Source organism: Hypanus sabinus (assembly GCF_030144855.1).
Source record: "Hypanus sabinus isolate sHypSab1 chromosome X2 unlocalized genomic scaffold, sHypSab1.hap1 SUPER_X2_unloc_13, whole genome shotgun sequence".
NCBI classification, from domain to species: domain Eukaryota; kingdom Metazoa; phylum Chordata; class Chondrichthyes; order Myliobatiformes; family Dasyatidae; genus Hypanus; species Hypanus sabinus.
The window spans coordinates 405039-431806 of NW_026778983.1; the positions used below are offsets into that span (position 1 = coordinate 405039).

A 26768-nucleotide genomic window follows, 5' to 3' on the forward strand; every position below is an offset into this window, starting at 1 on the left:
GGCTTTTACGAGGGAAGATTTGCGTCTAACTTTCCTTCCAAGTATAAAGAACATCACGTGAATTTAGAAAACTAACCCTGTGGTGTGAGGGCTACAACGGGAAACAAGACCATTGAAGTCCTGAGGTTCGATCAGCCACTCAACTGATTTGCCTCCCAGAATGTTTCCAGTCTTTACCCCAGATCTGCACCTTGGGAGGGGGGTATCTGACACTTAGACGCCTCCGGGCACTGGAGGGCTACGACAAACAGACTCTCCGAAAAGCCCTCTGCACGGACTGCCACGTCCCTCCAATACTGGAAGGGGAGTGCAGTCGGGGTGGGTACGGTGCAGGTGGGGGGAGTGGGGTAGGGGTTACGGTACGGGTGGGGGGGGAGTGGGGTAGGGGTTACGGTGCGGGTGGGGGGAGTGGGGTAGGGGTTACTGTGCGGGTGGGGGGAGTGGGGTAGGGGTTACGGTGCGGGTGGGGGGAGTGGGGTGGGGTTACGGTGCGGGTGGGGGGAGTGGGGTAGGGGTTACTGTGCGGGTGGGGGAGTGGGTTAGGTGTTATGGTGCGGGTGGGGGGAGTGGGTTAGGGGTTACGGTGCGGGTGGGGGGAGTGGGGTAGGGGTTACGGTGCGGGTGGGGGGAGCGGGGTAGGGGTTACGGTGCGGGTGGGGGGAGTGGGGTCGGGGGGTACGGTGCGGGTGGGGGGAGCGGGGTCGGGGGTTACGGTGCGGGTGGGGGGAGTGGGGTAGGGGTTATGGTGCGGGTGGGGGGAGTGGGGTGGGGTTACGGTGCGGGTGGGGGGAGTGGCGTAGGGGTTACGGTGCGGGTGGGGGGAGTGGGGTAGGGGTTACGGTGCGGGTGGGGGGAGTGGGGTGGGGTTACGGTGCGGGTGGGGGGAGCGGGGTCGGGGGGTACAGTGCGGGTGGGGAAGTGGGGTAGGGGTTACGGTGCGGGTGGGGGGAGTGGGGTAGGGGTTACGGTGCGGGTGGGGGAGTGGGGTAGGTGTTACGGTGCAGGTGGAGGAGTGGGGTAGGGGTTACGGTGCGGGTGGGGGAGTGGGGTAGGGGTTACGGTGCGGGTGGGGGGAGTGGGGTGGGGTTATGGTGCGGGTGGGGGGAGTGGGGTCGGGGGTTACGGTGCGGGTGGGGGGAGTGGGGTGGGGTTACGGTGCGGGTGGGGGGAGTGGGGTCGGGGGTTACGGTGCGGGTGGGGGGAGTGGGGTGGGGTTACGGTGCGGGTGGGGGGAGTGGGGTGGGAGGAGTGGGGTAGGGGTTACTGTGCGGGTGGGGGGAGTGGGGTCGGGGGTTACGGTGCGGGTGGGGGGAGTGGGGTGGGGTTACGGTGCGGGTGGGGGGAGTGGGGTGGGAGGAGTGGGGTAGGGGTTACTGTGCGGGTGGGGGGAGTGGGGTCGGGGGTTACGGTGCGGGTGGGGGGAGTGGGGTGGGGTTACGGTGCGGGTGGGGGGAGTGGGGTGGGAGGAGTGGGGTAGGGGTTACTGTGCGGGTGGGGGGAGTGGGGTCGGGGGTTACGGTGCGGGTGGGGGGAGTGGGGTGGGGTTACGGTGCGGGTGGGGGGAGTGGGGTGGGAGGAGTGGGGTAGGGGTTACTGTGTAGGTGGGGGGAGTGGGGTCGGGGGTTACGGTGTGGGTGGGGAAGTCAGTGGTCAAGAGGGTCAGGAGGGGTAACTGTGGGTAGGGGTCAGATGTCATGTGACCGTGGTGGGCGTGGTGGCGCTGGTGGGTCATGTGACTGCGGTGCACTCCCTCCCTCCCTCCGGACCGGAAGTCACCGTCCTTCCCTCCCTTCGCCGGAAGTTGCTTGTCCGTGCTGACGTCACGTCCGTCCGCCGGAGGTGACCGAGGAGAGTCCCGGACCCGCAATGCTCCGTCAGGCCGCCCGACTCCGGCTTTGCGTCCGGCTGCGGCCGCTACCCCAGCGCCGGGCCCTGGCCCTGGCCCTGCCCCAGGCCCGGTCCCGCTGCTGCTACCGGCTGGCAGCCGGCGGGAGGGGCCCGGCTCCCGGAGCCGTCCGGGGCTGGCAGCCGAGCGCCGCGTTCCCGACGCCGGGAGCGAGCCGCTGGTACAGCGTGCCCGCGCATCAGCTGGTGAGGGGGTCGCGGCTGTGGGGGGGGGGAAGGGGGTGGACGCGCGCTCCCGGGGCCACGTGACCTGAACGCGCTGGGGGGGGTGTGCACGGGAAGATCCCATTCCTGCAGCGATGGGTGGCACCCCCCCCTCCCCCAGGGGGTGTCCTTGAGGGTGAGGGGTGAGTCTCGAGGGGTGAGGGATGTGTCCTTGAGGGTGAGGGGTGAGTCTCGAGGGGTGAGGGATGTGTCCTTGAGGGTGAGGGGTGAGTCTCGAGGGGTGAGGGATGTGTTCCTTGAGGGTGAGGGGTGAGTCTCGAGGGGTGAGGGATGTGTTCCTTGAGGGTGAGGGGTGAGTCTCGAGGGGTGAGGGATGTGTTCCTTGAGGGTGAGGGGTGAGTCTCGAGGGGTGAGGGATGTGTCCTTGAGGGTGAGGGGTGAGTCTCGAGGGGTGAGGGATGTGTCCTTGAGGGTGAGGGGTGAGTCTCGAGGGTTGAGGGATGTGTCCTTGAGGGTGAGGGGTGAGTCTCGAGGGGTGAGGGATGTGTTCCTTGAGGGTGAGGGGTGAGTCTCGAGGGGTGAGGGATGTGTTCCTTGAGGGTGAGGGGTGAGGGATGTGTCCTTGAGGGTGAGGGGTGAGTCTCGAGGGGTGAGGGATGTGTTCCTTGAGGGTGAGGGGTGAGGGATGTGTCCTTGAGGGTGAGGGGTGAGGGATGTGTCCTTGAGGGGTGAGGGATGTGTTTCTTGGGGTGGGGATCTCCCAGGGGTTAGGATGTCCTGCGGGTCAGGGATGTGTCCTTGAGGTTATGGGGTGTCCCGGGGCGAGGGGTGTCCTTGAGGGTTGGGGTGAGTCCTGGGGGCGTGAGGATATCCTGGTGATGTGTCCTTGAGGGTGAGGGGTGTCCCAGAGGTGAGAGGACACCTGGGGGGTAAGGGATGTCCCCGGGGTGAGAGGGAGGGGGTTGCCCCTGGGGGTGGTTTCCCAGAGGTGAGGGATGTCCCCGGGGGGATGAGAGATGTGTTTATTGGGGTGTGGGTGTCCCTGGGAGTGAGTGGTGTCCCGGGGGTGAAGCTGTCTTGTGGGGGGGCACAGAGATGGGTGGGGGTGTTGCAGGAGGGACAGATTTCCTTGGGAAGGGGTTTTCTGGAGGCATGGAGTCCCGGGGAATGTTTCCTTGGGGTGTTAGTGCGTGTGACTGTACACCGTGGCCTGCTTCCCTCAGCACACTCCATGGTTACGGTCAAACTGTTTGTCAGGTTTTTATTGCGAGGTTTTTTTTTAATGCACCAGGATTTGACTTCTGTGGAAATACCTGTTGACTTCCATGATAATCTTCTTCGTGTTTTACGGCAGTGGGCACCCAGCTTGACGGTGCTCCGTGGTGTGGATCGTTATAAATCCCTACACATGCACGCACGCACACACAGACACCCGAATCTACTCTTTATTTTTCTTTCCTTTGGCCATCCTAGTACCCTATTCCTATTTATCCATCGTATTCAATTAAAAAAAAACCCTGAAATCTCATGTGGATAGGGTGGTGAAGAAAGCTTTTGGTTCGCTGGCCTTTATCAATCAGAGCATTGAGTACAGGAGTTGGGATGTGATGTTAAAATTGTACAAGGCATTGGTGAGGCCGGATTTGGAGTACTGTGTACAGTTCTGATCACCGAATTATAGGAAAGATATCAACAAAATAGAGAGAGTACAGAGAAGATTTACTAGAATGTTACCTGGGTTTCAGCACCTAACTTACAGAGAAAGGTTGAACAAGTTTGGTCTTTATTCTTTGCAGCGTAGAAGGTTGAGGGGGGACTTGATAGAGGTATTTAAAATAATGAGGGGGATCGATGGAGTTGACGTGATAGGCTTTTTCTGTTGAGAGTGGGGGAGATTCAAACAGGAGAGTTAGGGGACAAAAGTTTAGGGGTAACACGAGGGGGAACTTCTTTACTCAGAGAGGGGTCGCTGTGTGGAACGAGCTTCCAGTAGAAGCGGTAGAGGCAGGTTCGGTATTGTCATTTAAAGTGAAATTGGATGGGTATATGGGCAGGAAAGGAATGGAGGGTTATGGGCTGAGTGCGGGTCAGTGGGACCAGGTGAGAGTGAGTGTTCAGCACGGACTAGAAGGGCCGAGGTGGCCTGTTTCCGTGCTGTAATTGTTATATGGTTATCCCTTAAGAAAGCTAGAAGCACCCTGACCTGTGCCCTCTCACCCATGCCCAGTCACCCTTTCAATGTGAATTCCTGCACCCCCAGTTCCCTTAGATTAACTCTCATCATCTCTCTCCGTATCCCATGCTTCCTGCGACTGGGAATCACACGTTCCACTGACTCGTCTTCCTGACGTTCCTCACACAGTCCTGTCTGGTGTTTCCCGATCATTTTCAGTGTTTGGTTTAGTGCACGGAGCCCCACAGAGTATAGTTGGCTGCCATTCTGAGACGGCAACCACACAGTTTTTCAGAGCACGGAACCTGGACCTTGGGCGCCTACCAGCCACGATGCCCGCCTATGCCAGTTCCACTTGCCTGTATCCCTCGGCTCTTGATCAGGTGTCTTTTAAACACAGTCGTGGTATCTGCCTCCTCTGATAGCTCGTCCGATTTACCCAGAACTTGCCCCCCCTTCAAAGTTCAGCCTTCTGGTTTTCCCCCCTAGCTGGGAAAGGAGAGACCGATGGGCCGAAGGACCCAGCGGCGAGCCAAGGCCACCACCCTTGCCCGCACCGCACCAGAATACGTGGATCCCGCCCCGGCCTCTCCAGCTTCCCGAGGACCCGCCTATTTTCCCTTGGGGGGGGGTGGGGGAATACCCTACTCCACCCCGAGTGGTCGCGCTGCACGACTTCCCCAGACGAGGTGAAGGGACCCGGCCGTCTGCCTCCTGTTATCGCGTGGCCTGGCGAATGTTCCGTGCGTCTGCGCCGCGACATTCCTGCTCGCGCACTCGAGTGCCTTGCCCCGTGGAAGCAGTGTCTTCCTCGTCGCCGGTCCGCACCCCCGGAATCCAGGCAACGCAGAAAGTCCCCTCAGGCCTCCCCACCCAGGCGGGAATCCTACCGCGCCCAAACCCCTTTCCAAGGTCCACGAGAGACTGGATTTGCGAGGCAGGGTTTCTGCACAAATCCGTGCGGACAGTGTATCATTCCCCGGCTCTTTCCAAACAAACATAAGCCTCGTCTAAACAACGCACACTAAATGGCGGAGGGACTCAGCCCGACAGGTGCAGTTGACGTTTCAGGCTGTGACCCTTCGGCAGGACTCGGCCTGAAACGTCGACCGTGCTTTTCCTTCCCCACAGAGGCTGCCTGGCCTGCTGAGTTCCTCCAGCGTGTTGTGTGTGTTGGAGCTTGGATCTCCAGCGTCTGCATGTTTTCTCTTGTTTGTGATAAATGCTGTCTGTAATTTCCCTGCTATCGATGGCTAAGAGATTCCTGGCTCATTACAACTGCTGAGTGAGAGGAGGGCCAGCAAACCTGCAGACTTCTCCTCCCTGTGTTTGGATGTTTAAAATAGCGACATGTGAATGGTTGTCAGTGAGGTTATAGCATAGCAAGAGCTTTTCGAAGGGTGGAGGGGGAGGGTCTCAATGAACCCTGTTGAAAACTGACAGGTCCAGATAGAGTGGATGTGGAGAGGATGTTTCCTATAGTGGGGGAGTCTAGGACCAGAGGACACTGATAGAGTGGGTGCGGAGAGGATGTTTCCTATAGTGGGGGAGTCTAGGACCAGAGGACACAGATAGAGTGGATGTGGAGAGGATGTTTCCTATAGTGGGGGAGTCTAGGACCAGAGGACACAGATAGAGTGGATGTGGAGAGGATGTTTCCTATAGTGGGGGAGTCTCGGACCAGAGGACACAGATAGAGTGGGTGTGGAGAGGATGTTTCCTATAGTGGTGGAGTCTAGGACCAGAGGACACAGATAGAGTGGATGGGGAGAGTATGTTTCCTATAGTGGGGGAGTCTAGGACCAGAGGACACAGATAGAGTGGATGGGGAGAGTATGTTTTCTATAGTGGAGGAGTCTAGGACCAAAGGGCTCTCCTCTCTCTCCTCCCTCTCTGTCTCTACGTCTAACATCCATTTAGAAGAGAGTGGAGGAGGTCTTTCTTCAGCCAGAGGGTGTTGAAACTGGGGAATTCCTTGTCACAGACGGCTGTGACGGCCACATCTTATGAAACCTGGGGTTGATGGGTTCTTGACTACCCAGAGCGTCAAAGGTCACGGGGAGAAGACAGGAGAATGGGGGTTGAGAGGTGTAAGAAATCAGCCACGATGGGATTGCAGAGCAGATTCGATGGACTGAATGGCCTGATGCTGCTGGTATTGTCTCGTGGTCTGAAACGGAGAATTTAGAAGTTCCAAGGTGGCACGGAATCTGTTTCGACTGCAGAAAAGTTTCAGTGGTCCATTGTGTCAGAGGACATCCGCAGTAAGCAGGACTCGCGGCAGCATTCTCAAGAAAAATATAAATTATACCATGTTCGTACGGAAGAAGGCAGCTGGAACAAAAACGTCCATTTTCGGGCAAAGTGGTCGTGGTGTTGCAGGGTTTTGCCGGAGATTCGGGGACTGACTGGCTTGGGGAAGGAGCTGTTTGTGAACCTGGCGGTGTGGTGTTGTTTTCCCGTTGGTGTTCCCTTCGGCCAAGGACTGGAGCACATCTCAGTCCGTGCTCCCCCAGTGGGGGGTTGCTTCGGGCAGGGGGAGCTCGTCAGCTTCTCTCGCTCCCCTCTCTTCCCCACCCTCCCCCTCGATGTAGGGTCATATTGACGACAGAGCCAGTCGCTATCTGCCACTGCTTCGCCAAATCTCGTCACCGAGCTGCAGCACGAGACATTCGGAGCGACGCCTGACCCACTGACGTACAGTTAGTCCCCCGGTTACGAATGTCCGACTCAGAGACGGCCCTGTCAGTTCAAGGACGAAAGCTGGCGCAGGTTCAAAGTTCAAAGCAATTTTATTGTCAAGAAGTACGTAGATCTCGCCGTATACAACCCTGAGATTCGTTTCCTTGTGGGCAGACTCAGTAGTTCCGGTAACCATAATGGAATCAGTGAACTTGGGCGTTCAACCAACGTGCAAAAGACAACAAACTGTGCAAGTGTATAAAAAAATGAGAAATACGCAGTAAATGTTGAGAAGAGTCATTGAAGGTGGGTCCATAGGTTGTGGGATCATCTCAGCACTGGGGGAAGTGAAGTTATCCCCTCTGGTTCGGGAGCCGGGATCGAATTCCACACTGCAACGTCCCGGGCTGTAGCCGAGTCACGCTAACGAGCGTGGCATCTCGGGCTCGTCAGTCTGGAAAGGCCTGTTCCCACATCTCCAAATTAGATTTAAAATCGAACCTTGAAAGGTCGGGCCGGCGATGGCTCGGTGATGGATGCTCAGGGGACGCGGGCCAGTTTTCGCCCGCTTCTTTGTCCCAATCACTTTTGCTGGACTCAGCGTTCGGGTTAACAGCGTGCGCGACTTGGCCCTGGGCGCCCTCTCTCAGTTGGCAGCACCTGCTAACTTTTATCAGCCGTCACGGAGAATGCTTCCGACCGGAGAGATTGGATTCTCAACCTCTGAGCAGATCTTATCTGACGCCGATCGACACCGCACCCCTCGTGGTTTCTCAGTCACCTGACTGTTGCCTGCTCCCGGTTCAGAAGAGCTTTAAATTGATTTGATTTCATTTGCCCCCTTGTCCAAACTAGGAGCGCAGAAAACTCTTCTCCAGACATACCTGTAGTTGTTCCACTCTGGCACGCTTTACTCTCCCAGAATTGCCTTTTTAGGGCTCTACATTCAAGACTGTTTAATGCCATTCCCAGTACACGAGGGTAAACGAGAGCAAAATAATTGTTACTCCGGGTCCGATGCAGCACAAAAAAAAATCACAATGAGATTAAAAAAAACCCACAATAAATGTAAATAAGGTAGATTCCATACACAGATCGATTGTACGTTCGTAAAGTGACTCTGGGCACGGAAGGTGACTTCAACAGGAAATGATAAAGTAATGGTGATTGGGGGTGTGGAGGGGTGGGTCAGTGGGTGATTGGGGGTGTGGAGGGGTGGGTCAGTGGGTGATTGGGGGTGTGGAGGGGTGGCTCAGTGGGTGATTGGGGGTGTGGAGGGGTGGGTCAGTGGGTGTTTGGGGGTGTGGAGGGATGGGTCAGTGGGTGGTTGGGGGTGTGGAGGGGTGGCTCAGTGGGTGATTGGGGGTGTGGAGGGGTGGGTCAGTGGGTGATTGTGATGTGGAGGGGTGGGTCAGTGGGTGATTGGGGGTGTGGAGGGGTGGGTCAGTGGGTGATTGGGGTGTGGAGGGGAGGGTCAGTGGGTGGTTGGGGGTGTGTGGAGGGGTGGGTCAGTGGGTGGTTGGGGGTGTGTGGAGGGGTGGGTCAGTGGGCGATTGGGGGTGTGGAGGGGTGGGTCGGTGGGTGATTGGGGGTGTGGAGGGGTGGGTCGGTGGGTGATTGGGGGTGTGGAGGGGTGGGTCAGTGGGTGATTGGGGGTGTGGAGGGGTGGGTCGGTGGGTGATTGGGGGTGTGGAGGGGTGGGTCAGTGGGTGATTGGGGTGTGGAGGGGAGGGTCAGTGGGTGGTTGGGGGTGTGTGGAGGGGTGGGTCAGTGGGTGGTTGGGGGTGTGTGGAGGGGTGGGTCAGTGGGTGGTTGGGGGTGTGGAGGGATGGGTCAGTGGGTGGTTGGGGGTGTGTGGAGGGGTGGGTCAGTGGGTGATTGGGGGTGTGGAGGGGTGGGTCAGTGGGTGTTTGGGGGTGTGGAGGGGTGGGTCAGTGGGTGATTGGGGTGTGGAGGGGTGGGTCAGTGGGCGATTGGGGGTGTGGAGGGGTGGGTCAGTGGGTGATTGGGGTGTGGAGGGGTGGGTCGGTGGGTGATTGGGGGTGTGGAGGGGTGGGTCGGTGGGTGATTGGGGGTGTGGAGGGGTGGGTCGGTGGGTGATTGGGGTGTGGAGGGGTGGGTCAGTGGGCGATTGGGGGTGTGGAGGGGTGGGTCGGTGGGTGATTGGGGGTGTGGAGGGGTGGGTCGGTGGGTGATTGGGGGTGTGGAGGGGTGGGTCAGTGGGTGGTTGGGGGTGTGGAGGAGTGGGTCAGTGGGTGATCGGGGGTGTGGAGGGGTGGGTCAGTGGGTGATTGGGGGTGTGGAGGGGTGGGTCAGTGGGTGATTGGGGGTGTGGAGGGGTGTGTCAGTGGGCGATTGGGGGTGTGGAGGGGTGGGTCAGTGGGTGGTTGGGGGTGTGTGGAGGGGTGGGTCAGTGGGTGGTTGGGGGTGTGGAGGGGTGGGTCAGTGGGTGATTGGGGTGTGGAGGGGTGGGTCAGTGGGTGATTGGGGGTGTGGAGGGGTGGGTCAGTGGGTGGTTGGGGGTGTGGAGGGGTGGGTCAGTGGGTGGAGGTGTTTATCAGCCTCACTGCTTGGGGAAAGTCACTGTTTTAGAGTCTGGTGGGTCCTGGTGTGGATGCTATGTAGCCCCCTCCCCGACGGGAGTGGGACAGTCAGACCGTGAGCAGGGGACGGGAGTGGGACAGACAGTCCGTGAGCAGGGTGGGTGGGATCTTTCACAGTCCCGGTGTGGATGCTACGTAGCCCCGTCCCCGACGGGAGTGGGACAGACAGTCCGTGAGCAGGGCGGGTGGGATCCCTCCTCTAGCATGTTTCTGTCTAAATGTCCTTGACATGCTGTTGCCGTTGACCGTTTGTAGAGCCTTTACGTTGCCGAGACATATTTTATTGGCCTTGTGCAATCTGTTTGATATGCAGAGACATATTTTCTGTGCGATACTGTAAGCTGCAAGAGCGATTAAAACAAGTCCGGAAATATGCAATATATTGTCAGATCTATTCTTGGCAGAGTCGCACTCAGTTTGAAACCTTCTGGGTGACCTGTCTTTGGTTTTAACTGTCCATCTTTTGAAACGCTTTTGCAGGGGCAGTGAGCAACCTGAGACCTTGACTAAACTCTTCTCGGCTCCCAGCTGGGCGTGGCTGTCGACTATAACCGATGCTTTGATGGCAAACTCTGCCGTCTTCGTCAAGGGTGTGTCTAGTCCGGTGGTATTTATACCCCCGTCGTCCGTCTCTCCTGATTGGCCAGTCTCCATCCAATCAGGCTTCCGCTTTCTTACCTTTTTACAGTTGAATTCCAGTCCGTACTTGGAATTCCTTTCCTCCAGTCTTACTTCAGTGCTTTCCTTCACCAGGCGGTCTCAAGACCCACCAGTGGTTCTGTGTCGCCAATGGCAGTCTTGTGGTTTCTGCGGGTAACCCAAACGGATACACCTCCTGTGCTCCTTGACGCGGGTTTCCACCGTGCCGATACGCGCTGCTCCGCACTCACAGGGTATCCTGTGTGCGCCAGCCAACCTGATCCTTGAAATAAAACGAGAGGAAATAAGGGCAGAGGGTCTCGTTCCAAGTAAGAACTGGGACTTGCTTGTAAGCAAGGTGGGAGAGCGGAAACCTGATTGGATGTCGACCAACCAATCAGGAGGGACGGACGACGGGGGTATAAATGACAGACGAGACGTGCCCAGGCATCATCCCTGATGAAGGTGGCAGAGTCTGTCATCGAAACGTCCGTTACAATGGATACCTGTACCCGGCTGGCAGCCCGAGAGCGCTGGGTCCTTTTTCCACCCTTGTTAGAAGAGGTTCTTTAGAGTAGTACTACTGGACGAGTGGTGACTGAGTGACACTCGCTGTCTTGTTGTAGGTACAGTTGTCAAGGTGACAGTCGCTGTCTCGTTGTAGGTACCGTAGCCGGGGTGACAGTCACTGTCTCGCAGGTACAGTTGCCGAGGTGACAGTCGCTGTCTCGTTGTAGGTACATTTGCCAGGGTGACACTCATTGTCTTGTAGGTGCAGTTGCATGAGTGATGCTCGCTGTCTCGTTGTAGGTACAGTTGTCGGGGTGACGCTCGCTGCCTCGTAGTTACAGTTGCCGGGGTGACAGTCGCTGTCTTGTGGTAGGTACAGTTGCCTGAGTGACACTTGCTGTCTTGTTGTAGGTGCAGTTGCCGGCCCTCTCCCCAACGATGCAAATGGGAACTATCGTGCGATGGGAGAAGAAGGAGGGCGAAAAAATAAACGAAGGGGATTTGATCGCAGAGGTAAGTGAATGGGTGCTGCTTTTTCTGTTCTCCGGGGAAGACGCTGTCACTTTCGACCAGCAGTCAGTGTGGAGTGTGCCTGCTCGTTCCTTCCAATTTAATCAACTATTTAAAGACAGACAGTGCAGTTCATTATTCAAACAGGCACTTGATCACGTTGAGGAAACCAGCCTGCCCTAACCCTGATCTCGTTGAGTCTAGTGTAAAGTTCACTGCTGTAGCCGGTATGAGAAGTTCCTTCTGTTATCAGATTGTTTGATTCTCCTCTCAATCAAGAAAAGTGGAGACAAAAAGCAATGTCAAGCGTTCTATAAAGTTGAAGAAAACAGCCTTTGAATTTAAAAAGAAAAATTTCTCAAATCTAGGCTGGCTGCACACTGAGACGGTTGCTTTCTCTGCCATAGCCAGTCTCACAGGAAGGCTGCGATTCCAAAAGCACTGCGGCTAGTCCACCGGAGGGGGGGGGGGGGTGCCCTCCGGAGTTGGGTTGAGGGCTGCCAAAGAGGCAAGTTCCGTGCGTCCCCGTTAACCGGGAACGGTGCACCGTGGCCCAAGGAAGCGATCACCGAAGCTTCGCGGAGAATGTTAGAGAGAAACTACCGTTTTACTGCCTTTAGAAGAAATTAGGACATTACCAGAACCACTGCAGTGCTACAGAACTGTGTATTAGCTCCTGATAGTTATCGATGGGGGAGTTCATCCTGTGTACACTGGTGTGACTGTCAACACACAAAATCAGCTCAAACATCTACTGGAGATAATGAATTCTGGCCTTTTACCTCTTCACACCTGCCTATCACCCCCCCCCCCCCACCACCACCTCCTCCTTCCCTTTCTCCCACGCTCCACTCTCCTCTCCTGTCAGATTCCTTCCTCTCCAGCCCTTTACCTCTCCCACCCATCACCTCACCCTTGTGTCTCTCCTCTTTCCCTTTCTCCCACGGTCCACTCTCCTCTCCTATCAGATTCCTTCCTCTCCAGCCCTTTACCTTTCCCACCCATCACCTCCCCCTGGTGTCCCTCCTCCTTCCCTTTCTCCCACGGTCCACTCTCCTCTCCTATCAGATTCCTTCCTCTCCAGCCCTTTTCCCTCCCTACCCACCTATCACCTTCTAGCTTTCCCTCTCTCCCCCCGCCCCTTTTCACTCCTGAAATGGCGACTGTCCATTCCTCTCCACGGTGCTGGCTGGCCTCGGGCGTTTTGTGTGTGTTGCTCCAGGTATTGGACTGTCTCATTTCATGAAGCGGTGTCGTGATAGTGACACTATTTAAAAAGACTGTCCGCCCTCAGCACGGCCATGCAAGTTCACGCGACTGAAACTGCTCATCAGCCATCTCCAGTCCCGATCGAGCAGCATAGACAAAGGGGACCCCGGCCAGTTTTTGTTCTCTAAAGGGTTGCCCCTAAAAAAGCGGCCGCTCCAATTCACTAATGGCCCAAATTAAGCTGGAGTCCATTGCTCAGGGGCTGTGGATCAACTTAGCTGGTCAGGATGGGAATCTGATCTTGGGGCCCCGGTCCCCAAATTGGGCCCAGACACTTTGGGAGTGGAGTTAGGAGACCCTTCTGCACCCAGATGGTGATATAAGTTTCAGCTATCTTTCACACAAGACAGTTGACGTTTTTCGATTATTCTTTCTTGTTTTTCGAAGGTATTAACGGCCTGAAGACAAAGCAGGGTCGTAGCCGTAAGTCACATATTAGAATGTTGAAAGGCACAATAGATACACAGCTCTGTTCAACAGCCTTTGGACAGCCTCTTGGCCGAGCAGAGAATCAAAACGGTCTGACGATAGAATGAACCTTTAACGCCAGCCACACCAACTAACAGGAGTGAACTTTATACTGGAGTTGACTACTGTAAATTCCACTGTATGTCGATTCCCCACGCAGACACGAACAAATCCCCGATTGAACAACAGGTGGCAGAACGGGTACGCGGTCCCGTTCCGCAGCGCGCGGAAGGGGCTCCGTGGCCTTCCCGAGTCTGTTGGGCGCGGCGTGGTGCCTGCGCAACCCCCGTTTGCGCGCGGGAGTCACCGGCTGTGCTTCTCCGCTCTCTCAAGAGAGACTTCTCTTCCCGTAAGGTGGAGACCGATAAGGCGACGGTCGGCTTTGAGAGCCTGGAAGAGTGCTACATGGCGAAAATCCTGCTGCCCGCGGGAACCCGCGACGTGCCTCTGGGCACGGTCATCTGCATCACCGTCCAAAGGTGAGTCTTCCCTTTAAATCGCATGCTCTCCACCTGGTTCATTGCAATTGCTCATATTGTATGTGTGTGTGTGTCCGCATATAAGCAAATTTTATTAACTCTTGTGTAAGTTGTTGGGTGGGGGGCTGAAGGCAGGTCTCTGCCAAAGGAGGTTGTCTACCACGGTCTATCTTCCTTCGTTCCGCTGATGCTTAATGAAATGCTCATGAAGCAACAGGTTTTGTACCCATAAGCTAAAGCAGCAGAATTAGGCCCTTCAGCCCACCGTGTCTTGCCCCAATGCACCAGAGCCCAAACGACGTCTGGAATGGGAAGGGTGGTGAGACCTCGGGAACGCTCCTTCCACTTGTACGTTGCTCCTGCCGTGCCGTACGACGCGGATGGTCCCGGTCCTTCCGTGGCCGGGATTGCTGAGGGTTGCCAGTGTGTGTCGTTACAAGGCGGGTGACCTCCAGCCATTATCGATACTCGTCAGAGAGTGTCCGCCCGGCGTAGGCGGTAGCGTCACCGGGAGTTGCGATCTGCACCGGCTGCTCCCGCAGCTTCACCTGACCCTGATCGGGAGGGGGGGCTGAGCAGGTGCTACACCTTGCCCGAGGATGACCTAGTGGAGGGAAAGAGCACCTGACACCCCCTTTGGTAGAGACGTATCTTCACTCCACCCTATACAGGCTTCCCCCGCTATTGGAAGGTAGAATGTTCCTATGAAACCATGTGTAAGCTGAAATGTCGTAAAGCGTAGAAGCAATTACTGTTAATTTATATGGGAAAAATTTCCGAGCGTCCCAAGACCCAAAAAATAACCTACCAAATCAAACCAAATAGCACTTAAAACCTAAAGTAACACTAACATATAGGAAAAGCAGGAATGATATGATAAATACACAGCCTATATAAAGTAGAAATAATGTATGTACAGTGTAGTTTCACTTTTCAGAATCGGGAAGATTCGGCCATAAACCGATTTGTAGAAAAGAATCGGCACGTACACGCATGCGCACACACCTGCCCGCGCAAGGCTTCGCGGTCAGGGTAGTCTTTCTCAGGGTAAACACAAGTTTAAAGTGGACGCCTTTCTTCGTAAAAGCGAAGTGGCGGAAGGCGAACTTTCGTAAAGCAGGGGACTAGAGATATCACTGGAATTTTTGGTTAACAATTAACCTATAAAATAGCCAGATTCAAGAACAGTGAGACACTCATAGAAAAGAATTCTAGAAAGAATTGTACCCTAATTACTGGAAAATCCAGTGAGCAATTACACGTCGAGGCCTCAGGCCATGGGCTGGCCTGTTCAGGCAAGGCAGACTCCGGAGACAATGTGGGGCTGCCCTCTAGTGTTTGTTTTGTGGAAGACCAGCTGGATTACCTGCATGCCAAGTGTGCATACGGTTGTCCGTGGGTTACTTGGAGCTGCTTGTTCAGAATCAGGCATAATATCAACTGGCCTGTGTAGTGAAATTTGTTGCTATGTGGCAGTAGTACATTGCGATAATTAAAATATACTAAATTTACAGTTTGCATTTTAAGGAAAGTTAAATAAATAGTGCAAAATGAAAAAAAAAGCAGTGAGTTAGTGTTCATGGGTTCAGTGTCCGCTCAGAAATCGAGTGGCAGAGGGGAAGAAACTGTTCCTGAATCGCTGAGTGTGTGTCTTCAGGCTCCTGCACCTCCTCCCTGATGGTGGAGGTGAAGAAGCTGTTCCTGAATCGCTGAGAGTGTGTCTTCAGGCTCCTGTACCTCCTCCCTGATGGCAGAGGGGAAGAAGCTGATCCTGAATCGCTGAGTGTGTGTCTTCAGGCTCCTGTACCTCTTTCCTGATGGCGGAGGGGAAGAAGCTGTTCCTGAATCGTTGAGTGTATGTCTTCAGGCTCCTATACCTCCTCCCTGATGGCAGAGGGGAAGAAGCTGTTCCTGAATTGTTGAGTGTGTGTCTTCAGGCTCCTGTACCTCCTCCCTGATGGTGGAGGGGAAGAAGCTGTTCCTGAATCGCTGAGTGTGTGTCTTCAGGCTCCTGTACCTCCTCCTTGATGGCGGAGGGGAAGAAGCTGTTCCTGAATCGTTGAGTGTGTGTCTTCAGGCTCCTGTACCTCCTCCCTGGTTTGTATTGCTATTTATTTTATTTCTTAGATTGAAGGGTTGCATCTCCATCGCAAAGTTCAAGCAACAGGGAGGGGAGACGTGGGAGGATTTTTCCCGAACACTAGAATTGTGTACGGAACTGTTTTGAGACGCAATCAGATCAGTGTGTGTCGATCGGTCTGAGGCCCTGGTGAAAGAAGCAGTCCCGGATCCTGTTGGGCCCTGGCCTTGACTGCTGGCCAGACGGCAGCAGGCGAAACAGTTTGCAGTTGGGGCGCCAGCAACGAGGAGGGGCGCGGCCTTTTCTGGAAGCATGGCCTTTTGGAGATGTTCTGGATGCCTGGAGCTGGCTGAATGTCTGACTTTCCCGCAGCTTACTTCGATCTTTTGAGGTTCCTCCCCCACCCACTATCCCCCAGACCAAACAGTGATGCAACCAGTCAGAAAACTACCTTTGGGAGCCAAACAAGGTTTCCTCAAACTCCTAACGAAACTCCGTTGTGCCTCCTTGGCCGACAGCGCCCGTGCCCCGTCAGTTTACAGGCCGGGTCGCTCAGGGACTTGGCCTGCGTTACAGTTTTTGTGCGACTGCATGCTTACCGCTATCTTGTACACGCGCGTGCTTCGCGTGTGCCTTGAGCCATGTGTGACTGTCGAAACTGTGTGGCCGTGGGTGTTCCTGTACGGTTCAACGACAACAAAACTTGAAGTTGTTTATGGGTGATTATATGAAGCTTAAAGCAAGCCAAGGAACATTAGCTGACTGAACCTCCAGTTTAAAGTTTTTTTGAAAAACTGTATCTGTGTTGATTTTCACCTGGGTTTTCAGCTGTCCAATGTTCAAGCCGCTTGTCAAATTACTAAGTTCAATCAAGATCCATCTGCTCGTTCCAGGCGAAGGGTCCCTGTTCATTGTTCTCTGTCCACAGGCTTAAGTTGTTTTTCAGCCTTCTGGGACCTGCAGCTCTTTAATATTTTCCCTCTGGTTTCTATCGGCCAGCGCTGAAGACATTCAAGCTTTTAAAGATTACACTCCGGAGATGGTGACCGCAGCCCCGGCCCCGCAGACCCCGGCAGCCACCGCCCCCCCCGTGGCGCCGTCCACGGCTCCAGCTCAGGCCCCCGGCAGCTCCTACCCGCCCCACATGAAGGTGAGTGCGAGCGCTGAGACGCGGCCGACCGGTCTTTATGTTGGACCTGGCTCGAAGGTGGCAGCGAGACGGGAACAAGTGGCTCTGGGTGGGTTCTGGCCTCCAGTCGCAGAGTTCGGCGAATCTCAACAGAAGAATTACCCTCGAAGGGAACTTACAAAGCTGGCAATTGGGGAACAGATAGGATTGTAGTACAGGGGCAGGCCCTTCGGCCCACAGCCAGGCCAATTAATAGACAACAGACAGTAGGGGCAGGAGTAGGCCATTCGGCCCTTCGAGCCAGCACCGCCATTCACTGTGATCGTTGCTGATCATACACAATCAGTAACCCCGTTCCTTCCTTCTCTCCATATCCCCTGACTCCGCTATCTTTAAGAGCTCTATCTAACTCTCTCTTGAAAGCATCCAGAGAATTGGCCTCCACTGCCTTCTGAGGCAGAGCATTCCACAGATCCACAACTCTCCGGGTGGAAAAGTTTTTCCTCAACTCCGTTCTAAATGGCCGACCCCTTATTTTCAAACTGTGGCCTCTGGTTCGGGATTCCCCCAACATCAGGAGCATGTTTCCTGCTTCTGGAGTGTCCAATCCCTTAATAATCTTATATGTTTAAATCAGATCCCCTCTCATCCTTCTAAATTCCAGTGTATACAAGCCCAGTCGCTCCAATCTTAAAACGTATGACAGTCCTGCCATCCCAGGAATCAACCTCATGAACCTACGCTGCACTCCCTCAATAGCAAGAATGTCCTTCCTCAAATTTGGAGACCAAAACTGAACACAGTACTCCAGGCGGGGTCTCACCAGGGCCCTGTACAACTGCAGAAGGACATCTTTGCTCCTATACTCAACTCCTCTTGTTATGAAGGCCAACATGCCATCAGCTTTCTTCACTGCCTGCTGTACCTGCATGCTGACTTTCAGTGACTGATGAACAAGGACACCTAGATCTCATTGTGCTTCCCCTTTTCCTAACTTGACACCATTTAGATAGTAACCTGCCTTCCTGTTCTTGCCACCAAAGTGGATAACCTCTCATTTTTCCACAGTAAACATTAAGTTAGTAAGTCAAACGGCCAGCTGAACTGTTGGAATCTGTGGGGGGTTGTCCGACGTCCATCGAAACCAGATGTAACTTGGAGGGCTGATTGGCTCCGATCCATCCACTGCTGGCCGGATTTCCATTGCAATTCCCATCCCCATCCCCATTCCCAAGATTCCACTCATCGTGCCGAAATGAGGCCGCCCTCGGGGTGCAGGAGAAGCACCTCCTATTCCGCCTGGGTAGCCTCCGACGTGAGCGTTGATTTCTTCTCCCCTTCTTCCATTTCCCAATCTGGCCTCTCAGCTCTTCCCCTCACCTGCATACCACCTCCCCTCGGTACCCCCCCCCCCCTTCCTCAAGCCCTTTGCATTCTCCACCATTCACCTCCCAGCTTCTGACTTCACCCCACCTTTTTATTCTGGAATATTCCCCCTTCCTTTCACGTCCTGGTGAGAGGCCTCGGCCCGAAAAGCCAACAGTTTATTCATTTCCATAGATGTTGCCTGGCCTGCTGAGTTTCTCCAGCATTTTGTGTGTTTGCTAACTAAACTAATCTCTTCTGCCCTGCAGAGTTGTGACCATATCCCTCCATCTTCCTCACATTCATCTACCAAAAAGACTGATGTTTCTGCCTGTACCACTAGACTCCATTCCAGACATCTACCACTCAAGTCACTTTTTATTGTCATTTCGAACCATAAACTGCTGGTACAGTACACAGTAAAAACGACACAACGTTCCTCCAGGACCCTTGTGCTACATGAAACGACACAAAACCACACCAGACTACCTGAAACTACACAAAACTACACTAGACTACCCGAAACGACACAAAACCACAACAGACTACCTAAAACAACACAAAACTACACCAGACTACCTGAAACAACACAAAACTACACTAGACTACATGAAACGACACAAAACCACACCAGACTACCTGAAACGACACAAAACTACACTAGACTACGTGAAACGACACAAAATGACACTAGACTACCTGAAACAACACAAAACTACTCTAGACTACCGGAAACGACACAAAACTACACTAGACTACCTGAAACGACACAAAACTACTCTAGACTACCCGAAACGACACAAAACCACACTAGACTACCCGAAACGACACAAAACCACACTAGACTACCCGAAACGACACAAAACCACACTAGACTACCCGAAACGACACAAAACCACACTAGACTACCCGAAACGACACAAAACCACACTAGACTACCCGAAACGACACAAAACCACACTAGACTACCCGAAACGACACAAAACCACACGAGACTACCCGAAACGACACAAAACCACACTAGACTACCCGAAACGACACAAAACCACACTAGACTACCCGAAACGACACAAAACCACACTAGACTACCCGAAACGACACAAAACTACACTAGACTACCCGAAACGACACAAAACCACAACAGACTACCTGAAACAACACAAAACTACACCAGACTACCTGAAACAACACAAAACTACACTAGACTACATGAAACGACACAAAACTACACTAGACTACATGAAACGACACAAAACCACACCAGACTACCTGAAACAACACAAAACTGCACTAGACTACCTGAAACGACACAAAACTGCACTAGACTACCTGAAACAACACAAAACTAGACCACACTAGACTACCCGAAACGACACAAAACCACACTAGACTACCCGAAACGACACAAAACCACACTAGACTACCCGAAACGACACAAAACCACACTAGACTACCCGAAACGACACAAAACCACACTGGACTACCCGAAACAACACAAAACCACACTGGACGACCTGAAACGACACAAAACTACACTGGACTACCCGAAACATCACAAAACTACACTAGACTACCCGAAACGACACAAAACTACACTAGACTACTGAAACAACACAAAACTACACTGGACTACCCGAAACATCACAAAACTACACTGGACTACCCGAAACATCACAAAACTACACCGGACTACCCGAAACATCGCAAAACTACACTAGACTACGTGAAACACAAAACTGCACTAGACTACCTGAAACACAAAACTGCACTAGACTACCTGAAACACAAAACTACACTAGACTACCTGAAACACAAAACTACACTAGACTACATGAAACACAAAACTACACTAGACCACCTGAAACAACACAAAACTACACTAGACCACGTGAAACGACACAAAACTGCACTAGTCTACGTGAAACGACACAAAATTACACTAGACTACGTGAAACGACACAAAACTGCACTAGTCTACGTGAAATGACATGAAACTACACTGGACTACCTGAAACACAAAACTACACTAGACTGCCTGAAACACAAAACTACACTAGACTACCCGAAACGACACAAAACTACACTAGACTACATGAAACACAGAACTACACTAGACTACCCGAAACAACACAAAACTACACTAGACTGCCTGAAACACAAAACTACACTAGACTACCCAAAACGACACAAAACTACACGAGACTACCTGAAACACAAAACTACACGAGACTACCTGAAACACAAAACTACACGAGACTACCTGAAACACAAAACTACATGAGACTACCTGAAACACAAAACTACACTAGACTACCCAAAGCAACACAAAACTACACTAGACTACCTGAAACAACACAAAACTACACTAGACTACGTGAAACGACACAAAACTGCACTAGTCTACGTGAAACGACACAAAATTACACTAGACTACGTGAAACGACACAAAACTACACTAGACTACCGGAAACGACACAAAATGACACTAGACTACCTGAAACACAAAACTACACTAGACTACATGAAACACAAAACTACACTAGACTACCCGAAACGACACAAAACTACACTAGACTGCCTGAAACACAAAACTACACTAGACTACCCAAAACAACACAAAACTACACTAGACTACCTGAAAGAACACAAAACTACACTAGACTACGTGAAACGACACAAAACTGCACTAGTCTACGTGAAACGACACAAAATTACACTAGACTACGTGAAACAACACAAAACTACACTAGACTACCGGAAACGACACAAAATGACACTAGACTACCTGAAACACAAAACTACACTAGACTACATGAAACACAAAACTACACTAGACTACCTGAAACAACACAAAACTACACTAGACTACGTGAAACGACACAAAACTGCACTAGTCTACGTGAAATGACACAAAACTACACTGGACTACCTGAAACACAGAACTACACTAGACTACCCGAAACGACACAAAACTACACTAGACTGCCTGAAACACAAAATTACACTAGACTACCCAAAACGACACAAAACTGCACTAGACTACCCAAAACAACACAAAACTACACTAGACTACCTGAAACAACACAAAACTACACTAGACTACGTGAAACGACACAAAACTGCACTAGTCTACGTGAAATGACACAAAATTACACTAGACTATGTGAAACGACACAAAACTACACTAGACTACCGGAAACGACACAAAATGACACTAGACTACCTGAAACACAAAACTACACTAGACTACATGAAACACAAAACTACACTAGACTACATGAAACACAAAACTACACTAGACTACCTGAAACAACACAAAACTACACTAGACTATGTGAAACACTAAACTACACTGGACTACCTGAAACACAAAACTACACTAAACTACGTGAAACACCCTGACTAATAAAAGCAAATGTGCCACGTGCCCTCTTAACCACCCTATCAACACTTAACATTTGGCCAGGTTAAACTCCATCCGTTCGTTTCCTCCCATATGTGCAGCTGACCTATTTCCCACTGTATTCTTTGCCAGTGCTTAACTCTTTCCACGTCACCACCACTGACAGTCTTATCGTCTGCAAGCTTACCCACCCGCCTGTCTACATTTTCATCTGGGTCGTTTACAGAGGCTTGTAAAAGTATTCAGCAATTCCCCCCCCATCCTTTTTTTCACATAAAACCATTTGATTGATCAATTTAACTGATGATTTTTATTTGTGAATCACATGCTCCTTTTTCTCCCCCCACGATAGAGCCCAAAAAATCAGGAAAAGCGGTAAAGAACGACCAACAAAAAAGTAGAAAACTGAAATGTCAGCAGTTCAAAAGTATTCATCCACCTTTTGAACTCAGTTGGCAGCTATTACAGTCAGTAGTCGCTTTGCATAAGTCTCTGTTAGCTTTCTGCAATGCGATGGAGCAAGATTATATTAGACTACGTGAAACGACAGAAAACGACACTAGATTACCTGAAACCACACGAAACTACACGACACTACCTGAAACGACACAAAACTACACTAGACTATCTGAAATGACGTAAATCTACACTGGACTACCTGAAATGACGTAAATCTACACTAGACTACCCGAAACAACACAAGACGACACTAGACTACCGGAAACGACACAAAACTACGCTAGACTACCTGAAAAACAAAACTACACTGAACTACCCGAAACGACACAAAACTACACTAGACTACCAGAAACAGAAAACGACACTATCTGAAACACTAAACTACACTAGACTACCTGAAACACTAAACTACACTGGACTACCCGAAACGACACAAAACTACACTAGACTACCTGAAACACAAAACTACACTGGACTACCCGAAACGACACAAAACTACACTAGACTACCTGAAACACAAAACTACATTAGACTACCTGAAACACAAAACTACACTAGACTACCTCAAACAACACAAAACTACACTAGACTACGTGAAACACAAAACTACACTAGATTACATGAAACACAAAACTACACTAGACTACCTGAAATGACATAAATCTACACTAATCTACCCGAAACGACACAAAACTACACTAGACTACCCGAAACGACACAAAACTACACTAGACTACCAGAAACGACACAAAACTACACTAGATTACCAGAAACGACACAAAACTACACTGGACCAGCCGAAACGACACAAAACTACCCTAGACTACCAGAAACGACACCAAACTACACTACACTATCTGAAACGACATAAAACTACACCAGACTACCTGAAACGACACAAAACTACACTAGACTACCTGAAACACAAAACTACACTAGACTACCTGAAATGACATAAATCTACACTAGACTACCAGAAACGACACAAAACTACACTAGACTACCAGAAACGACACAAAACTACACTAGACTACCTGAAACACAAAACTACACTAGACTACCTGAAACACAAAACTACACTAGACTACCTGAAACACAAAACGACACTAGACTACCCGAAACGACACAAAACTACACTAGACTACCTGAAACGACACAAAACTACACTAGACTACCTGAAACACAAAACTACACTGGACTACCAGAAACGACACAAAACTACACTGGACCAGCCGAAATGACACAAAACTGCACTGGACCAGCCGAAATGTCACAAAACTACCCTAGTCTACCAGAAACGACACAAAACTACACTAGACTACCAGAAACGACACCAAACTACACTAGACTACCCGAAACGACACAAAACTACACTAGACTACCCGAAACGAAACAAAACTACACTAGACTACGAGAAACGACACAAAACTACACTGGACTACCTGAAGCGACATAAATCTACACTAGACTCCCTGAAACGACCAAAACCAGACTAGACTACCAGAAACGACACAAAACTACACTAGACTACCCGAAACGACACAAAACTACACTAGACTACCTGAAACACAAAACTACACTGGACTACCTGAAACGACACAAAACTACACTAGACTACCTGAAGCGACATAAATCTACACTAGACTCCCCGAAACGACCAAAACCAGACTAGACTACCCGAAACGACACAAAACTACACTAGACTACCAGAAACGACACAAAACTACACTAGACTACCCGAAACGACACAAAACTACACTAGACTACCTGAAACACAAAACTACACTGGACTACCTGAAACGACACAAAACTACACTAGACTACCTGAAACACAAAACTACACTGGGCTACCTGAAACGACACAAAACTACATTGGACTACCTGGAACAACACAAAACTATACTAGACTATCTGAAACACAAAACTACACTAGACTACCCGAAACGACACAAAACTACATTGGACTACCCGAAACGACACAAAACTACACTAGACTACCTGAAGCAACACAAAACGACACTAGACTACCTGAAACATCACAAAACTACACTGGACTACCTGAAACGATACAAAACTACACTAGACTACTTGAAACGATACAAAACTACACTAGACTACCTGAAACAACACAGAACTACACTAGACTACCTGAAACGACACAAAACTACATTAGACTACCTGAAACAACACAAAATCCTGCACTAGACTACAGAGGTACCCGTGTAGAGGTACTACACGGGCAAACACAAAGTACAGTGCAGGTGCTGTGGTCATATCAACACGTACAAACAAGCTGGAGGAACTCAGCAGGTCGGGCAGCATCAGTGGAAATGAGCAGTCAACGGACACTGCCTGACCTGCTGAGTTCAGACCTACACAGGGCTACATAAAGTGCACAAAGCAGTGCAGAGCAGTACATTAATTAATTAATAAATAGTTAATAAACAAGACATTAGGCACAGTGGAGGACAAATTTCAATATAATAATAAATGATGTAGATGTCAGTCTGGACTCTGAGTATTGAGGAGTCTGATGGCTTGGGGAAGAAACTGACGCACAGTCTAGTCGGTACTCTCTAGATAAGAAAGATTTCACATCTCCTTTTGAAGTTAAATGTATGCCCTGTGGTATTAGACCTGGGAGAAAGATACTGCCTAAGTACTCTATCTGTGCCTCTCGTAATCTTATAAGCCTCCATCAGATCTCCCCTCAGCCACTCCAGAGAAAACAACCCGAGTTTCCCCAGCCTCTCGTGACAGCACATGCCCTCTAAACCAGGCATCCCGGTGAACCTCTTCTGTACCCTCTCCAGCCTCGACATCCTTCCTTCAATGGGGTGACTAGAACTGTACGCTGTGCTCCAAATGCGGCCTGACCAGAGTTTTATAAACCTCCTGACTTCTCAACTCAATGCCCCGACTAATAAAAGCAAGTGTGTCTAGTGTAGTGATCTGAACCCTCGGTCTGTGTTAAATCACACATCACCTTCCGAAGGTCGCTCGAAATCCATCTCGAACAAACGAGCTCTCCCACGGGAGTATTGGTCCTTCCTCCTCGAAGCCCCCTGCCCAACTGGGAAGGCATCGCCTGCCATCTTCCCTCCTCTCTCCTCCCAGCTCCCACCAGAACGATCTCGAGCCACACCAGTGTCGGTCAGCAGAGCCTCTCTGGCCAGCGTCCCCGGAACCTTTTCCCAGTTCCACCACCCTGATCGGCCGACACCACGTTCCTAAGCTGAACAACGAGCCCCTTTTCTCAGCTCAAACCCAGGCGGGCTGAAAGCAGAGCAGTCTGCTCTCGCAGAACTGCTGAAATGAAATGCCTGCAGTGTAGCAGTGAAAATCTGAACCAGGGCGTTACATGCATTTTGTCTACAATCAATTAAGCACCTTGACTGCACAAAACAAATACCCATTTAACTTGATTAAGTGACTCCTAAAAACATTCGGCTGCACCAGTGAGGATTTGGTATGCCATATTAAAGGGGCTGGAGGTGAATACTTATCACAAGACAAAGGAGAGGAAGTAGGCCATTCAGCCCATCGATCTGCTGTGCCACTCCACCATGAGCTAAGCTATTCTGCCATCTAGTTCCAAGTTCGGGCTTTTTCCCATATCCCGTGATACCCTAACTAATGCTGTTAGGTGTGGGAAAGGTGCGACATTTTGGTAGGAATAATCCAAATAGGACATACATGGTAAATGGTAGGGCATTGAGGAATGCAGCAGAGCAGAGTGATCTAGGAATAATGGAGCATTGTTCCCTGAAGGTGGAATCTCATGTGGATAGGGTGGTGAAGAAAGCTTTTGGTATGCTGGCCTTTGTAAATCAGAGCATTGAGTTGGGATGTGATGTTAAAATTGTACAAGGCATTGGTAAGGCCGAATTTGGAGGATTGTGTACAGTTCTGGTCACCGAATTATAGGAAAGATGTCAACAAAATAGAGAGAGTACGGAGGAGATTTACTAGAATGTTACCTGGGTTTCAGCACCTAAGTTACAGAGAAAGTTGAACAAGTTAGGTCTTTATTCTTTGGAGGGTGGAAGTTTGAGGAGGGACTTGATAGAGGTATTTAAAATAATGAGGAGGATAGATCGAGTTGACGTGGATAGGCTTTTTCCATTGAGAGTAGGGGAGATTCAAACAAGAGGACATGATTTGAGAGTTAGGGGGCAAAAGTTTAAGGGTAACACGAGGGGGAACTTCTTTACTCAGAGAGTGGTAGCTGTGTGGAATGAGCTTCCAGTAGAAGCGGTAGAGGCAGGTTCGATATTGTCATTTAAAGCAAAATTGGATAGGTATATGGACAGGAAAGGAATGAGTGCAGGTTGGTGGGACTAGGTGAGAGTAAGCGTTCAGCACGGACTAGAAGGGCCAAGATGGCGTGTTTCTGTGTTGTAATTGTTATATGGTTATATTATAGGAATGGAGGGTGATGGGCTGAGTGCAGGTTGGTGGGACTAGGTGAGAGTAAGCGTTCAGCACGGACTAGAAGGGCCAAGATGGCCTGTTTCTGTGTTGTAATTGTTATATGGTTATAATCAGATACCTGTCAATCTCCTCCTCAAAAACCTTCAATGATCGGGCCCCACAGCTGTAAGTGGCAACGAATTCCATAAATCCACGACCCTCTGGCTCAAAAAGAATTTCTCCTCGTCTCTGTTTTAAATGGGTGCACCCTAATTCCAAGACTGTGACCTCTTGTCCTGGACTCACCCACCAAGGGAAACAGCCTTTCCACATCTACTCTGTCCGACCCTTTCAACATTCAAAATGTTTCTATGAGATCCCCTCTCATTCTTCTGTACTCTGGTGAATACAATTCAAGAGCAATCAATTATGCAGTCTATTATTTTGAGTTTTATATTTGTAATTAACATAGATTACTATCTGGAGATCTGTTTTCACTTTAACATGAAACAGTAT

The 26768-nt window shown here is 51.1% G+C and overlaps 1 protein-coding gene across 1 annotated transcript in view; it reads left to right on the forward strand.

Moving 5' to 3' along the window:
- Positions 1–1816: 1816 nt before the first annotated feature.
- dlat (dihydrolipoamide S-acetyltransferase (E2 component of pyruvate dehydrogenase complex)) overlaps positions 1817–26768 on the forward strand; it is a 57997-nt gene continuing 33045 nt past the window's right edge. Inside the window, exons 1-4 of the mRNA XM_059957953.1 lie at positions 1817–2091; positions 11089–11190; positions 13279–13403; positions 16483–16633. Coding sequence (XP_059813936.1) covers positions 1867–2091; positions 11089–11190; positions 13279–13403; positions 16483–16633 — 603 coding nt within the window. The 5' untranslated portion in view covers positions 1817–1866. The remainder of the gene's footprint in view (positions 2092–11088; positions 11191–13278; positions 13404–16482; positions 16634–26768) is intronic.